We start from the raw sequence: 16,144 nt of genomic DNA, 5'->3' as shown, positions 1-16,144 counted from the left end.
CCAGATGAGGTAACTGAGGCCGAGAGAAGCTAAAAGACTTGCCCAAAGTCACACAGCTGACAACTGGCGGAGCTGGGATTAGAACCCATGACCTCTGACTCCAAAGCCCCGGCTCTATGTGGGGATTGTGGGGGGTCCTGGTGATGCCCCAAATTTCTGGGGACCTGGGAGGGGATGATGATTTTGGAGTGAACTTCTGCTCTGCTAAAGCGCTTAGTACAGCCTACAGCAAGAGCTCGATAAACGCCACTGATTGACTGATTGCTCTTTAAAAGATTCCTTCCCCCATGAGAGCAATAAGGCCTCATTCTTGACTAGTTAGAATCAGTGGAGCATCACCCTGGGAACGACTCTGAGCCCCCACCCCACAGCCCGGTCACAATTCCCCATCTGCCCCCTCCTCAGTTCAGGGGACAGGAGCACGGTTTGGGGGGGCTTAAACCTATGAAAGCCTTCTGCCCCTCCCCTCACCCACCCTCTGACACTGAGATGTAAAGGTGGGGCTTCTCAACACAGTATCTGGTTTAGCACATGCAAAACACCTTCATTTCCTTGAGAGACAGATAGAAACACAAGCTGCAATTTCATTGATGGCGTTGAAATACCATTTTCTTCCAGCAATATGAAACAGGAACGGGGGGATACAGTTTAATTTTTAAGGACAAAGAGACGAGTGGAAAGAGCAAAAACACAAAATCAAAGGTGTTCTACTTAGTCTTCTTTAAATCAAAATACACTAGGAAATAAAATTAGGTGCTCCAAAGTGAATATTTTGCCCTGGGCTGTTTCATCTATTTTCATTCAATCGTATTTATTGAACGCTTACTGTGTGCAGAGCATATTTGCAAAAGATTACATTTCACTCTGATGTATTTCTTAAGAATAGTAAAGTAGCATGGTCTAGTAGAAGGAGCCTGAGGGTCAGAGGACTTGGGTTCTAATCCTGGTTCTACCACTTGCCTGCTGGGTGAACTTGGGCAAGGCTTCACTTCTGTGGGCCTCAGGTTCCTTAACTCTAAAATGGGGATTCAGTGCCTGCTCTCCCCCTTCTTAGACTGGGAATCCCCTAAGGGACAGGGACATTATCTAACCTGATTATCTTGTACCCAACCCAGTGCTTAGTACAGCATAGAGAAGCAGCGAGGCTCAGTGGAAAGAGCCCGGGCTTTGGAGTCAGAGGTCATGGGTTCAAATCCCTGCTCCACCACTTGTCAGCTGTGTGACTTTGGGCAAGTCACTTCACTTCTCTGTGCCTCAGTTCCCTCATCTGTAAAATGGGGATGAAGACTGTGAGCCCCACGTGGGACACCCTGATCACCTTGTAACCTCCCCAGCACTTAGAATAGTGCCTTGCACATAGTAAGGTTTTAATAAATGCCATCATTATTCTTATTATTATTACAGTGCTTGACCCCTAGTTAAGTGCTTAACAAATACTACAATTACTAGTAGCAGATTGTAAACTCCTTGAGAGCAGGGACTTTGTCTTATTTCATCATCATCATCATCATCATCATTTGTATTTATTGAGCGCTTACTCTGTTCAGAGAACTGTACTTAGTGCTTGGGAGAGTACAACAGAGTCAGCAGACACATTCCCTACCCCCAACGAACTTACAGTCTAGAAGGGGAGACAGGCATTGATATAAATAAATAATTTATAACATATAATTTAAAGATATGTGCGTAAGTACTATGGGGTTGAGGATGGAATGAAGATCAAATGCCCAAAGACCCCAGATCCAAGTATGTAGATGACGCAGAAGGGAGAGGGAGCCCGGTAAAAGAGGGGTTAACTGGGGAAGCCCTCTTGGAAGAGTTGTGACTTTTGTAAGGTTTTGAAAGTAGTGGTGTGTCATATATAGATGGGGGGAGTGAATTCCAGGCTAGGTTCCCCTGTGAGACGTAGGAAAGGGGTCGACAGTGAAATTCCTCTCCTCCTCTCTTCTTCTCCTCCTCTCCATCCCCCCCTCCCTACCTCCTTCCACTCCCCACAGCACCTGTATATGTGTTTGTACAGATTTATTGCTCTATTTATTTTACTTGTACATATTTACTATTCTATTTATTTTCTTAATGATGTGCATCTAGCTTTATTTCTATTTATTCTGATGACTTGACACCTGTCCGCATGTTTTGTTTTGTTGTCTGTCTCCCCCTTCTAGACTGTGAGCCCATTGTTGGGTAGGGACCGTCTCTATATGTTGCCAACTTGTACTTCCCAAGCGCTTAGTACAGTGCTCTGCACACAGTAAGCGCTCAATAAATACGATTGAATGAATGAAATGAATGAATGATAGGTTAAGTGCTTGGAGCAACACACCAGCCGTCTGGATGGAGAGGGGAGGGTGGATTTTAGCAGTGTTGGTAGACATTAGGAATTGAGTTTGTAGACATGTTCCCTGCCCACCAGGAGCTTACAGTCCAGAGGGGAAGGATGCTTTACCCCTCAAAACTAACCTTCATGGGGACCCCAGGATCCTAAACTCTTCTCTATGGAAAGTGAGTGTAGGTTTGGTGAGAAGCACTGGTTTTGAGAGCCTATCTTGGAGAGTTTCTGCAGAACCTCTGAAAAAGACCCATTCGACCAATCAACCCAATATCTCAGGGCAGTTCTGGAACCGACAGGAGGGTTCTAGACCAGACTGGGAGCTGGGTTAAATCACTGTAGGCCATTCCAGAATTCCTAGAGCAGCTTTGGATGAGAACTACCCCCTCCCTAGGTTGGACCCCAGTCTAAACTGGACATGGAGAATGAAAAGTTGTAGTAAACTTCAGCGTGATGTTGATCCACCTGCTTTAATTGGGATGGTATCCTGCCTCCTGTCGCAAGTACACGTTACTCTTGGGGGCAAAAGACGCTGCATTCATTCAGTCGTATTTATTGAGCGCTTACTGTGTGCAGAGCATGATATCCGACTACTATCGTCTCCAGATTCAGAGTCTTGGACTCCCTCAGCCCAGCAGACCAGAACTGGGTGGAGTCTCTGGGGCTGCTCAGCGCTTAATAAATGCCATCATTATTATTATTATTGATTGGTGATGACACTGGGGGTAGGTGGAAGAGTAACTTCATAACTGGCTGATGCTGCTCCCTCTTAAATTCCTATGTCCATGGCCCCTTAGGCCTCTACTAGAATAATAATAATAATAATAATTGTGCTTTTTGTTAAGTACTTACTAAGCATTACTAAGCACTGGGGTAGATACAAGGTAATTGGGTTGGACTCAGTCTCTGTCCCACATGGGGCTCACAGTCTTAATCCCCATTTACAGATGAGGTAACTGAGGCCCAGAGAAGTTAAGTTCTCTGTTAAGAGTTAAGCTGCCCTAGGTCACACAGCAGGCAAGTGGCAGAGCTGGGATTAGAACCCAAGTCCTTCTGACTCTCAGGCCTGGGATCTATCCACTAGACCACACTGCTTAGGACCCCCAGACCTCTTCCAATGAGAGGGGCTAGGCCAGGGCCAGCCTGGCTGGTCTCCAGCAGGAAGGAAGTGGAGTCGGGACCCAGTGGCCTTCCACCTCCTTACTTTCAATTCCTTGTGGCCTCATGACTGATTTCTGGCCCCATTTCCCCATTGTGCTTTCTGCCCAAGTCCAACCCTGACAGAAGGCCACTTCCTTATGTCTCTTTGGAAGGAATTAACAATTGCTCCTTTGCTGGTAACTATGCATCCTCTTACTCCAACTACTCTTCTTCAGGAAGTCAGACTCCAAAGGGCTCATTGAGGAGGAAGTTTAGATGGAATGTTAAAAGACTGATTGAGTTGGACTTTGTCTTTCTAAAACGTTGTGTCAGGACCTGTGCTGCTCTGGCTACTCAGTGTTCATTGCATGGCTCCAGCACCCCCAGGAAGACGCTGTCAGCCCCCACCCCCAGAAAGTAGGGGTGAGCAAACAGCTATGAAAGTAGCTGCAATAACCCCCAAAGGAATGACCAGAGTGATGGTGACGTGGAGGCAGTGTTGCCTAGTGGAAAGTGCATAGGCCTGGGAATCAGGAGACCCAGGGTCTACTAGACCAAACTCTTCCACTGGTCTGCTGTGTGGTCACATTTGGCCTCTCAGGGCTTCAGTTCAGTCAATAAATCAATCAATTGTATTTATTGAGCACTTACTGTGTGCAGAGCACTCTTCAAAGCATTTAGGAGAATACAGTGTAACAGACACATTCCCTGCCCAAAATGAGCTTACAGTCTAGGGGGTAGACAGACTGTTCCAGCCCATCTTAGCACTCAAATACCACTTATGTGCTTGTTATTTATGTGCTCATTATTTATTGAAACACTTGAGCTTATTGAATCACTTAATTCTCACATTTTTTTATCTATAACATTATATATATATATATATATAGACAAGCACACATAAGACTACATATATGTATATGTAGTCTTATATAATAATCTCATATGTGATTGTCTTTTCCCTTAAACAGTAAACTCATTGAGGGCAGGAACAATGCTTTTTCCTTCTGTTTAGTCCCCAAGCTCCCAAGTAGAACAGTGCCTGGCATATAGTAAGTGCTTAACAAATACCACTATCATCATCATCAAGTATAGTACTGTACATTTGGGTGGTTATTGATCATGATGATGATTGATAATAATGTAGATGATGGTATTCTCCTTATGCCAAACACTTAAAACATTGCTCTTCACACGGTATGGGCTCAATAAATACCACTAATTGATGGTTGATAGGGAGGTATCAGACACCACCTGAAAGTTCTGAATGGTACAGTCAGACTTAGTCCAATTAATTCTCCACACCCTGAATCACATCCAACGGTACTTATTCACACACAAGCACACACACACACACACACACACACACACACACATCCTTAGCTGCACTTGTGGTTATGTGTGCATAATTAATTGTACAGTTATTTCTACTACTCCTTTATTCTACTAATATTTCTATTACTGCCACTTCCCCATCTGTAATTTATTTTAATATCTGTCTTACACTGTAAGCTCCTTATGGGCAGGGATTCACAAGGGCTTAGTACAGTACTCTGCACACGGTAAGCACTCAATAAATTCCATTGAGTAATTGATCACATTATTTCTATGTCTTTACATATATATGTATATATAAATATATATTTGTTAAACACTTACTATGTGCCAAGCACTGCATTAAGGTCCAGGGTAGATACAAGCTAATCAGGTTGGACGTAGTCCATTCATTCATTTAACTGTGGTTATTGAGCACTTACTGTGTGCAGAGCACTGTACTAAGTGCTTGGGAGCTTGGGAGCACTTAGTACAGTGCTCTGCATACAGTAAGCTCTCAATAAATATGATTGAATGAATGAATGTCTCCCCCCTTCTAGACTGTGAGCCCGCTGTGGGCAGGGAGGGTCTCTCTTTGTTGCTGAATTGTCCTTCCCAAGCGCTTAGTACAGTGCTCTGCACACAGTAAGCGCTCAATAAATATGATTGAATGAATGAATGAATGAATGAAAGTACATCCCACATGGGGCTCACAAGTCTTAATCCCCCAATTTTCCAATGATGGAATTGAGGTACAGAGAAGTGAAGTGACTTGGCCAAGATTACACAGCAGACAAGTGGTGGGGTGTGAATTAAAGCCCAGATCCTTCTGACACCCAGACCTCTGCTCTCTACACTCAGGCCACCCGGCCTCTTCCATTAGAGTATAAACTCCTTAAGGACAGGGATCATGTGTTCCGTATTTGTTGTACTTTTCAAGGGCTCAGTAAAATGCTTTGCACCCAGTGGGTGCTCAATAGATACCCTTCGTTATTGCTGCAACTCACTGAAGCCTTAGAGCGGAGGAGGAAGAACACCTTGTTAACGTGGTGAGGGAGGAAGAGTATTGGAGAACACTGAAGGAGGACATGTTTCAGTGTAATTTTTAGAAATGCGCATATATACTTATATTTAGTTGTCTAGGTTTTCGAGCCCAGAGCCCCAAGTGGGACAGAGACCTGTGTCCAACCCGATTATCTTCTTTTTATCTACCCGGATGCTTAGTACAATGCTGGGCACACAGTAAGCACTTAAATACCACAGCGATCATGTTGATGTTGATTACCCTATGAAGAAAATAAAGAGAACTAGGCTGATGCCTACCTGTGAATCTTTGATGCAGATTTTGAGGTTGATGTCCACATCCTGGTGAGTAAGGGCAGGGGGTGCGGCTGGGAAGAAAACAGACTTTTCACTTCCTCACAGTGTGATTTAAAAGCAGGGTGGATTCTCTCTAGTCCTCCTTTAAAACCTGGGTCTCAATGTTTGAAGCAATTCAGGTCAAGACTCCAGCAGTCAGGGCAGGGTTCTGCGTCAGAAACTCCAACCTAATCCAAAGTATTTCCCCAAGTTTTAAGAAAAGGTGGTTTCTGGCAATGGTGGCCGTGTTTCAGGGAAGAGTGGGAGGTTGTAGTACTCTTATTCATTCTTGTTCTCGCTGCTTAATTCCCTGTCTTTTTCCCTTTGAAACTTGCCTCATTTACTGCCGACCTTCAACAGAGTCTATTGTAAAGGCTCTAGAACAAAGACAGGAGGCTTATCTCGAACATTCACAGCTGAAGTGTTAGAAACCACTTGGGGATGTAGATTATTTGTAGGTTGGAGAGAAAAGCAATTTGGGCCCTGAAGTACCAAAATTGTCATTAAATGTCAAAAGAATGCTAATTATACGCTGTTGCATTCTCATTCTGCCGGACACCCAAACACAAGAATTTTTGCACACATGGTCTTAACCTGGAAATTCCTGTCCGCTCTGTCGATTCTTTCTTTTTTTCTTCTTCTTTGAATTGAACAAACTGTTCCTTGAAATTGCCTATCAAACTAAAGAGAAACTGCCTTTTCTCGCCTTCATTTGGCTATTCACCACTGTGGTTATGGAGCATTCCTGTGGGTTAATTCTGTTGGATTTTACTCTCTCAATAAATGCCATCAATTGATTATCAGGGACAGCACAAGCTTAGTTCCTTTAAGTCTGTGAGGTTTCTTAGTGCGCTGAACACCTTTCTGCCTCCAAAACAGCAGCAAAAAATTACACTTCCTTCTTATAATAAATGTGATATTTGTTGAGCACTTACTATGTGCTAGGCGCCCAACTAAATGCTGGGATCAATTATAAAATACTCAGGTCAGACACCGTCCCTGCCCCACGTGGGGCTCAGGGTCTAAGTAGGAGGGGAAACACGTGTTGAATTCTCATTTAACAGATGAAGAAACTGAGTTGCAGAAAAGTTAAGTGACTTGCCCTAGGAGTACCCCATTAATTCCCAAACGGAGCCACACAGCATGTAAAGGCCCAAAACCACCTTCATGGCTTTTTAAAAATTTCATGATGACTTGAAAAGATCTTTTGCCTCTCTTCATGTCCTCATTTAACTCCCCGTGCAGAGAAGATTCCACAACTTTTATCTACCCCGAGATTCCCTTGAAGATTGGAGATCAGCTGGACTCTTACCATAGAAAGTTGGCATCTGACTTGTATTGAGTTCCATCCAAGGAGGATAATAAAGATCAGCTTTATAGGGAATTGGGATCTTCCTTTCCAATAACAGAGCAGAGATCTCTATCCATTTAGTCTGTTACTGAAGTGGGCGGGGTAGCTTTCCTGGTGGATAGCAATTTCTCCCATTTCACTAGCTGTTCCCGCCTTAACGATCACAACCAACACGTTTTCTCTTCCCCATTCAAATGCTTCTGGATGACCCTGATCAGAAGCAGGATACAAAACAAGACAAACTGCTGTTTGGAAGGAGATATCTTTTGAGGTTATAGTTGGGAGTACATTCAGGGCACTTTACACACTTCATTTCTACTCAGTGGACCTTCCCAGTATATAGTAGAGTAGTATTACAGTTATTTCTACTCTTAGTGCGGTCGTTGTCTTCTTGAAAAACCTCATGATATCTGAAAGGCAGGTTCTAATAACCCTGGATTCATTGGGCATAAATGGGTTGGAAGTAGATGATTCAAAGATATCACCAAGATGGACCTTTTTTGCTAATAAATCCCTGCCGTATTCTATAGTTATAGTCATAACAAGCTATGTGACCTAAACCCTTGCCAATTGCCACCACTGAATACCATAATGTTGTAAGAACATAAAGAAACACGAAGTATTGCGTGGTAAAGTACGGAAAAGCTAATGCAAGGGCTTGACTGATGTCACATTTGTACTCCTGTATTATAATAATAATAATGATGTTTGTTAAGCGCTTACTATGTGCCAAGCACTGTTCCAAGCACTGGGGTAGATACAAGGTGATCAGCTTGTCCCACGTGGGGCTCACAGTCTTCATCCCCATTTGATAGATAAGGTAACTGAGGCCCAGAGAATTTAAGTGACTTGCCCAAAATCACACAGCTGACAACTGGTGGAGCTGGAATTAGAACCCGCGACCTCTGACTTTCAAGCCCGGGCTCTCTCCACTGAACCACGCTGGTGTATATTTCCTCCCACATCCAATGTACTTACTCCAATTTGCAGATTGTGTTATTTCAGAAAACTTGGGGTGTGGGAAGAACGTTCTCTAATTTTTCCATCATGTTATATCTCAAACTCCAAATTATGGAATAGAAACATGAAGGCAGGGATCATGTCTGCCAATTCTATTGCACTCTCCCAAGCGCGTAAGACAATTCTCTGCACACAGTAAGTGGTCAACAAATTGATTTAACAAAACTGATGTACTCTACTTCTGAACCTCAGGGTTCCAGAGCCCTCTGTGAATAACCATGGGGAACTTTCTCATGTCCCGTTTCTCAAATGCTTAGAAGCACTTAGCATAGTGCTCTGCACTCAGTAAGTGCTCAATAAATATGGATTGATTGACTGATTGGGGGTAGGTTCTGTAATTTATTTCAATGTCTGCCTCTCCCACTAGACTGTAAGCTCCCTCAGGACAAGAATCATTTCTACCAAGTCTAGTGTATTGTTGTCTCCCAAGTGCTTAGTACAGTGCTCTGCACATAGTAAGCACTCAGGAAATAAGACTGATTGATTGACCTTGTTTAGAAAGGAAGTTGGCCCTGAGACAAAGACAGGAGTGAAGGAAGGTGAGGTTAAGAAGTTAGAATTGGAAAGGCATCCTAGGTGAAGAGCGTGAGTGAAAATTGTGCCTCTCACTTGATTGGCATGCTCTCTTTATTAGCTTTGTCAAACCAGAATCAGCTTGGCTCAGTGGAAAGAGCACGGGCTTGGGAGCCAGAGGTCATGGGTTCTAATCCTGCCTCTACCACTTGTCAGCTGTACGACTTTGGGCAAGTCACTTAACTTCTCTGGGCCTCAGTTACCTCATCTGTAAAATGGGGATTTAAACTGTGAGCCCCATATGGGACAACCTGATCACCTTGTATCCCTCCCAGCTCTTAGAACAGTGCTTCACACATAGTAAGCGCTTAGCAAATGCCATCATTATTAAACCACTTCCCTATTTCTTTAAAGCCTTTCTAAAGTTAACTCCTCCAGGGAGTTTCCCCGATTAAGCCCGCCACCTTCCTATCAGCTATCTTTTGTATTTAGGTTTTGTTGTCGGGTTTGTTTTAAAACTATTCTTTTATCAACTGATAAACTAGCCCTTATGCCATCTCCCCACCAAGTGGTAAACCCCTTGAAGGAGGGGATCCCCTCACCTCTTTTTAACATCTTGCCCAATGCTCCAGACTCAGTAGGTCCTCAGAAATAATGCTGACACTGATCAAGACGCTGAGAGGATTTGGAGGAGGGGAGAAGGAAGGAGGATATTTTACTGGATTGTAAGCATTTGTCTAAAGGCTTCCCAAGTCAGTACCGTGGAAGGAGGCGAGAAGGTCCGGAACCAGGATCCTTGGGTGGCTTTGGTGGTGGGACGAGTCCTGGGGATAGTCATTTGTCATCTGAAGGCTAATTCTGGTTATCAAGATGGCAGTGGCATAGAATAAGGACACCCAACCCCCCCCACCAGGCGACGTCCAAGTCAGTTAGCTATCACCTTTCTTGTCACCCTGGGATCAGTGGAGGAACTGGTTCAAAGGACAAACTACAGTTGATCTGTTCACCCAGATGAGATCTGAGGCAGGGTGCCAAAGCAGTGTATCTGGTAATGCAGACTTCACAACTTTTATCTCTTAGCTGGGAGTTCCAGCACCACTGACATTCCAAGTATTTTAGCCAAAGATCCTCTTTAGGGTTATCTTTGACACTCTGGTCCCCCCACCCAACATTTAATTTCTACACCCTTTCCTTAGAGAAGGGCTTAAGGTGATCACCTACCTTTGAAGTAAGAAACTTCTAGTCTTGTGAACGCTGCACAAAAAGGTGTATCTACCCAGGCGCTTGTCACATAGTGAGCGCTTAACAAATGCCATAATTAAGGCACTCAGGTTTGTGAGTAGCAGCATGGGCTAGTGGAAAGAGCATGAACCTGGGAGTCAAAGGACCTGGGTTCTAATCCCAGCTCTGCCGCTTGCCTGCTGTGTGATCTTGGCCTCAGTTTCCTCAAGTGTAAAATGGGGATTCAATACCTGTTCTCTCCCCTACTTAGACCGTGAGCTCCATGTGGGACTGTGTCCAACCTGATTGTCTAGCATCTACCCCAGAGTTTAGAACAGTGCTAGTGAGCGCTAAATAAGTACCATAACTATTAGAACCCTTCCCTTTGCGGACACCTCCAATCACGGACGGGGATTTGGGGTCAGATGTCCCTTCGAACTGCAGTTGAAGCCCAGGGAAAGAGCCAAAAACACACTCGAGATCAGGCAAAATTATATATCAGCCAATATTTATTTTTTTCTAAAAACGCAATAGAAAAAAAATCAACTTGAAAAAGAAAATTTAAATAAAAAACAATTATGGCACATAGGTACAGGTTGAAAAACAAGTGTAACATTTTTCTATAAATGTATTTTATTAAAGATATTTACATAGAAGATATATTTACAAGGAAATATCTGGTAAACCATAGTACTTTTTTTAAGAAAGTCTTAAATACAAATGTTAAAAGAATAGTTGGCCAAGCATAAAAAAAAAGTGTCCCTATTCCCTTATGCCCAACGCACTGATCATGAGGCAGTTTTGATTATGGCTAAAACCCTTCAGTTCAGGTTCCGGCCAGGTTGTGTAGTTGCATTTGAGAAGGATGCCATTACAGCAGTTCTCTAGTTGATTTCCAGTCCCTTTCTGACTTCTCACGGATTTTGATGGAAGAGTTCAGAGTCAGAGACTCCTGACCGTTTTCTTTTCCCCCCTTCCCGCTTACGCGCAAAAGTTCCTTAGCTGTTCAAGTTTGTGTTTCAACTGTTCTCGCCGCCTCCTCAACTGTTCTTTCTCCGCAATCAGTTTGTGCTCCTCTGCTTGGACAGACTGGATATAGGCAGTGGCTTTTTTCAGGATGACGACTTTGGGGGCCTTTTCATTGTTGACCAGTTCGGGTATCTGGTCACGCAAGGCAAAGAAGCTCAACTTGAGCTCATTCCTCCGCTGGCGCTCCAAGACGTTGTGCGTCCGCCTCTTGTCGTTTTCTTCTGTGTCGGAGGACCTGGGACTCACGCATTTCCTGTTATTGCTGATCTGTTTCAGAACTCTGCCACTGTCCAACTTAATCCTTTTGGCGGCGGGATAGTCGTTCTTGGATGAAGGGGGCGCGGCGTAGTTGTGTTGGTGCGTGGAAACGTGACAACGCTTAAGGACCAGGGGACTGTGGGGGGGCTTGCTGTGAGACCCCGCCTCGGATCTCCTGGCGGAAGGCTGCCTCTTTTCCACGGTGACCACGTCAATTTCTTCCTCATCCTCCTGCTCTTCTTCTACAAGGAAAGAAAGAGAAGCCAACCGGTCAGTCAAGTCTTCCTTCCGACCAAGAGGGACTTCCAGTTGCCCCGCTCATGGCTCCGTTTTAAACGCGAGCTCTCCTCTGAGTTAACTGGAGGAGAAACCCGGGGGTGGGGGAGCCCTGCGTCACCCTCGACTGTTTCCCCCCCCCCCCCCAACCCCCGATGGTTTAAGTCTACCCAGCTATGACCCACGGAGCGGGATGGGTTTTCCCTTGCATGGTGCTCAGTTTGACAGGCAAACAGGCTGCATTCCACGCAGGAGAAGTGGGGAAGTTGGGAGACACTCAAAAATGACAACGGCGATGGCCGCCCTGCCAAGAAAATTCCAGTTTACCACGGCCCGACAATGATGCCAATTCTTACTTAAGACTTAATAAGGCTTCAGACACACCCCAAAAAAAAAAAATCAGCACACTCAACACCTAGTTTCTGGGGGCCTTGGGAAGCACCCATTAGCTTTCAGCTGGAGCCACCCTCACTTTACGGGAAGTGAGAAAAAAACGGATTAAATGTCCAGCCAAGAAAGAGCCGGGGAGGGGTGCGAAAAGGCTGTTCCTGGCACAGCCTGGCTTTCTTCTCGAAAAGTTTTCGAAATGGGCCGCGAAAGGGAAAACTTTCCGGCCATTCACTGCTTAATCACTTTCACTAGCTCCGCCCAGCCAGCCGCCGCCTCCGGCTCCTTTGGGCCTTTTTCATCCCATCAGAGGGGCCGAAGTGGGGGGGACCAGGCCCGAGGCGGTGTTTTTAGAGGGCTGTAGTGAGCGCTTGGGAGACTGCAATGCGGGTTTCAAAGGGAGTGGGGGCTGGGGAGACACCCCCTCCCGCCCAACCTCTCTCCCCCGGGCATCCCTTGGGGCATCCCTCTTGGCATCCCTGGGGACCGGCAGATTTGGGCAGGTTGGCACCTCGCCTACCGGAATCGCTGCTGCTGCTACTGCTGCTGCTGCTGCTGGTGGTGGGTGGCGTGTCCTCCAGCAGGGCCAGGGGTTGGGGACTAGCCCCGGGCGAGGAGGACATGGAGCAGGAGGAGGAGGAGCAGGAGGACAGAGAGGTCAGAGAGGTCAAGGAGGAGGGGGCCTGGGCGCTGGCACCGCAGAAGGAGGAGGGCGAGGCGGGCGAGGCGCAGGACTTGGGCGACCCTCCGTCGTGCAGAGGGTAGGGAAAGACCACCGAGGGGTCGATGCACTCGGAGGCCGCGGTGCTGAGGTCCTGCAGGTAGCTGGAGCCGAGGCTGGGGGCCGGGGCCGCCCCGGGCCGCCCCCCTTCCTTGCGGGCCGCCTGGTAGGAAGCCAGTTTCTCAGAGACCAGTTTGGCGGCGGCGGAGAAGCCGCTCCACATGCAGTCCTGGATGATGATGGACTTGACGAAGGCCTCGTCCGGGTCGCAGATGAAGCTCTGGTTGACCATGTCCCCCCCGAGCAGCTCGGTGACCATCTCCAGCTGGTCGGCGGTGGAGGGGAGGCCGGAGCCCCCCGAGGACAGGCTGGACCGGCGGCTGGGGGACAGGGGCGGAGTGGGCAGCAGCTCGAATTTCTTCCAGATATCCTCGCTGGGCGCCGGGGGCTGCAGCTCGCTCTGCTGCTGGTGGTGGTAGAAGTTCTCCTCCTCCTCGAAGTAGAAGTAGGGCTGCACCGAGTCGTAATCGTAATCGTAGTTTTTGCTGCTGAAGCCGAGCGGCATCTTGGCGGTCTGCAGGGGGGAGGAGGCCCGGGGGTCAGCGGGATGGGGCCCGGGGGTCGGCGTCGCCGCGGGCGCCAAGACCAGCCCCGCCCCGGGCGCAAAGCAGGCGCTAACGGGGGGAGAAACCGGCGCAGACCCCGGCCCGCTCCGGCCCGGGGGTGGGGGGCCGGCCTGACAGGCGCCAGACCCGGGCCAGGCTGGACCGTCCCTTTCTGCCCTCCGAAAGGGCAAGGGGGCATCTCCTTGGCATCTCCAAACGAGGAGCGCGCCTGGCCCTCTTTTGCTAGCCGGTTTCTCCCCTCCTCTCCCCTTCTCCCCCTGATCCTCTCCTCTTCCTTTTTGCCTGACCCTCTTTTACTAGCCGGTTTCTCCCCTCCTCTCCCCTTCTCCCCCTGACCCTCTCCTCTTCCTTTTTGCCTGACCCTCTTTTACTAGCCGGTTTCTCCCCTCCTCTCCCCCTTCTCCCCCTGACCCTCTCCTCTTCCTTTTTGCCTGACCCTCTTTTACTAGCCGGTTTCTCCCCTCTTCTCCCCCTTCTCCCCTTCTCTCCCTGACCCTCTCCTCTTCCTTTTTGCCTGACCCTCTTTTACTAGCCGGTTTCTCCCCTTCTCTCCTTCTCCCCTTCTCTCCCTGACCCTCTCCTCTTCCTTTTTGCCTGACCCTCTTTTACTAGCCGGTTTCTCCCCTCCTCTCCTTCTCCCCTTCTCTCCCTGACCCTCTCCTCTTCCTTTTTGCCTGACCCTCTTTTACTAGCCGGTTTCCCCCCTCCTCTCCCCCTTCTCCCCTTCTCTCCCTGACCCTCTCCTCTTCCTTTCTGCCTGACCCTCTTTTACTAGCCGGTTTCTCCCCTCCTCTCCCCCTTCTCCCCTTGACCCTCTCTTCCTTTTTGCCTGGCCCTCTTTTACTAGCCGGTTCCTCCCCTCCTCTCCTCCTTCTCCCCCCCCCTCCTCCTTCTCCCCTCCTCGTCCCGCCTTTTAAACCCCCCACGACCCTCCCCTCCAAAAAGCCCCGGCACCCCCAGGGCGCAAAGAGAGCGCAAATGTTATGGCAAAGACGCACGGCCCCGCTCCCCCTTTCTTCCTCCCACCTTTAAAAGCCGGGAAAAAAGGGGGGAGGGCCCGAGACCCTCCGGGGGACCCCCTTCCCCAAGCCCCCAAAAGGAAATCTTCTAGACCGTGAGCCCGCTGTTGGGTAGGGACCGTCTCTATATGTTGCCAAATTGGACTTCCCAAGCGCTTAGTACAGTGCTCTGCACACAGTAAGCGCTCAATAAATACGATTGAGTGAATGAATGAAATCGAGGCTCCGTCCCACCCGCTCGACAGCCCTCCCACCCGGGCTTTTGCAAAAACTCTCGGGACCCCCCCCACTCCACCCCGGTTAAGAAGAAAGTTGAAAAAAAAACCGGAAAAAAGGGAAAACTTTTTGTCAAGAAGAGGTGGGTGGTTTGCAAAAGCAGCTCGGGATTGCCGGCTGTAGAGCGCCGCAGTGTCTGGCTGTCAGAAATTTAAATCCCCTCCCAGTCCGGAGGAGGAGAAGAGGGGGGGACTGCAGAAGACACCCACAAGCGCAATGTGGAATTCCCGGGCGGAGAAGGAACCGGGAGTGGAGTCTGGGCGATGAACGCCCCCGACCCACCAAAAAAAAAAAAAAACAAAATAAAAAAGAAACCCTGGACCAGAGAGGGGTCTTCTAACCCGCAATCGACAAGGCAACCATCCTACCCAACTCATTTTGGCAAGATGCCCCCGGTCCCCTTCTCCTTATCATTATTAATGGCAAAGATGATCATAATAATGATCATGATAATAATAATGAGAAGTGTCACCTAGGTCGGAAGCCGGACAGCCGAGCCCGGGGGTGCGCAGGGAGAGGCAACCGCACCGAGAACTTCCAAAGGGTCACCCCATTCCCCTTAAAAATAAAAAGGGGACGCTCGCACTTACCGGGAATGCCGCGATCCGAGGGAAAGGGCTGGATATTGAACACGCCTTTTTTTAAAAAAAAGGGGGGGGAAAAAGTGTATCCCAGGAGGGCAGGAGTCAGCCCTCTGCTGTCTGAGCCTCCGGCAGCCCGGCCGGTCCCGTTTTGTAAGTTCCAATGGAAAAAGCCTTGGTCCCGATGCGATAGAAAGTTTCTTCTTGCAGAGGAGGAGGAGGAGGAGGAGGAAGGGGGTGGGGGTGGAGGGGGGGGTGGAGGTGAAGAAGAGACAGGACCCCCCCCTTTCTCTGGGTGTCTCTGTCTCTCAGGCTGGGCCAAGTTGCAGAGGCCTGTCCTCTCCGACCCTCCTCTCCCTGCCGGATTTCTGCAAAATGCAGTCAGCCGCCGATGCCAAAAGCGCTTTTTATACCAGTCGCCTGCCAACCGGATCCATCCGCCCTCTTTTTTTCCCGCCAAAGCCAGCCGCCCCCTCCCAGGACCCAGGCGATCCCAGCCGAGGCTCGTTGGAGTTTCGGCAGCCGGTCCCGGGCCTGCAGACGCCTAGGCCCGCTTTGGACCACAGCCGGACAGAGCCCCTCGCCCCCCACCCACCTCGCCCACCCCCCTTTCTTTCCCCTTTCCCCCCCCGGACCCTGGCGCTCTAAAGAGGGAAGGGGCGGGGATTGGGGGGATTTTTTTGTGTGTCTCTCCGCCAAAAGGGGGCTGGAGGAGGAGGGGCTC

General features: G+C 48.4%; 1 protein-coding gene across 1 annotated transcript; it reads right to left on the bottom strand.

The window, feature by feature from the left end:
* Positions 1-10,785: 10,785 nt before the first annotated feature.
* On the bottom strand, positions 10,786-15,749 carry MYC (MYC proto-oncogene, bHLH transcription factor). The gene is made up of 3 exons (XM_038760244.1): positions 15,430-15,749; positions 12,718-13,492; positions 10,786-11,776 (listed from the first exon to the last, which is right to left on the bottom strand). Exons 2-3 carry the CDS (start codon positions 13,481-13,483, stop codon positions 11,229-11,231), a joined length of 1,314 nt encoding a protein of 437 aa, XP_038616172.1. The 5' UTR covers positions 13,484-13,492; positions 15,430-15,749; the 3' UTR covers positions 10,786-11,228.
* Between the last annotated feature and the right edge of the window lie 395 nt (positions 15,750-16,144).

This window comes from Tachyglossus aculeatus, chromosome 18, assembly GCF_015852505.1.
Source record: "Tachyglossus aculeatus isolate mTacAcu1 chromosome 18, mTacAcu1.pri, whole genome shotgun sequence".
Classification (NCBI taxonomy): Eukaryota; Metazoa; Chordata; class Mammalia; order Monotremata; family Tachyglossidae; genus Tachyglossus; species Tachyglossus aculeatus.
This window is presented reverse-complemented; position numbering and strand designations above follow the sequence as displayed.

Coding starts and splice junctions, on each gene's coding strand:
- MYC (XM_038760244.1), bottom strand. CDS start 13,483: ATGCCGCTCGGCTTCAGCAGCAAAAACTACGATTACGATTACGACTCG. Junction 11,777..12,717: donor TAGCAGCAGCAGCGATTCCG/GTAGGCGAGGTG, acceptor CTTTCCTTGTAG/AAGAAGAGCAGGAGGATGAG.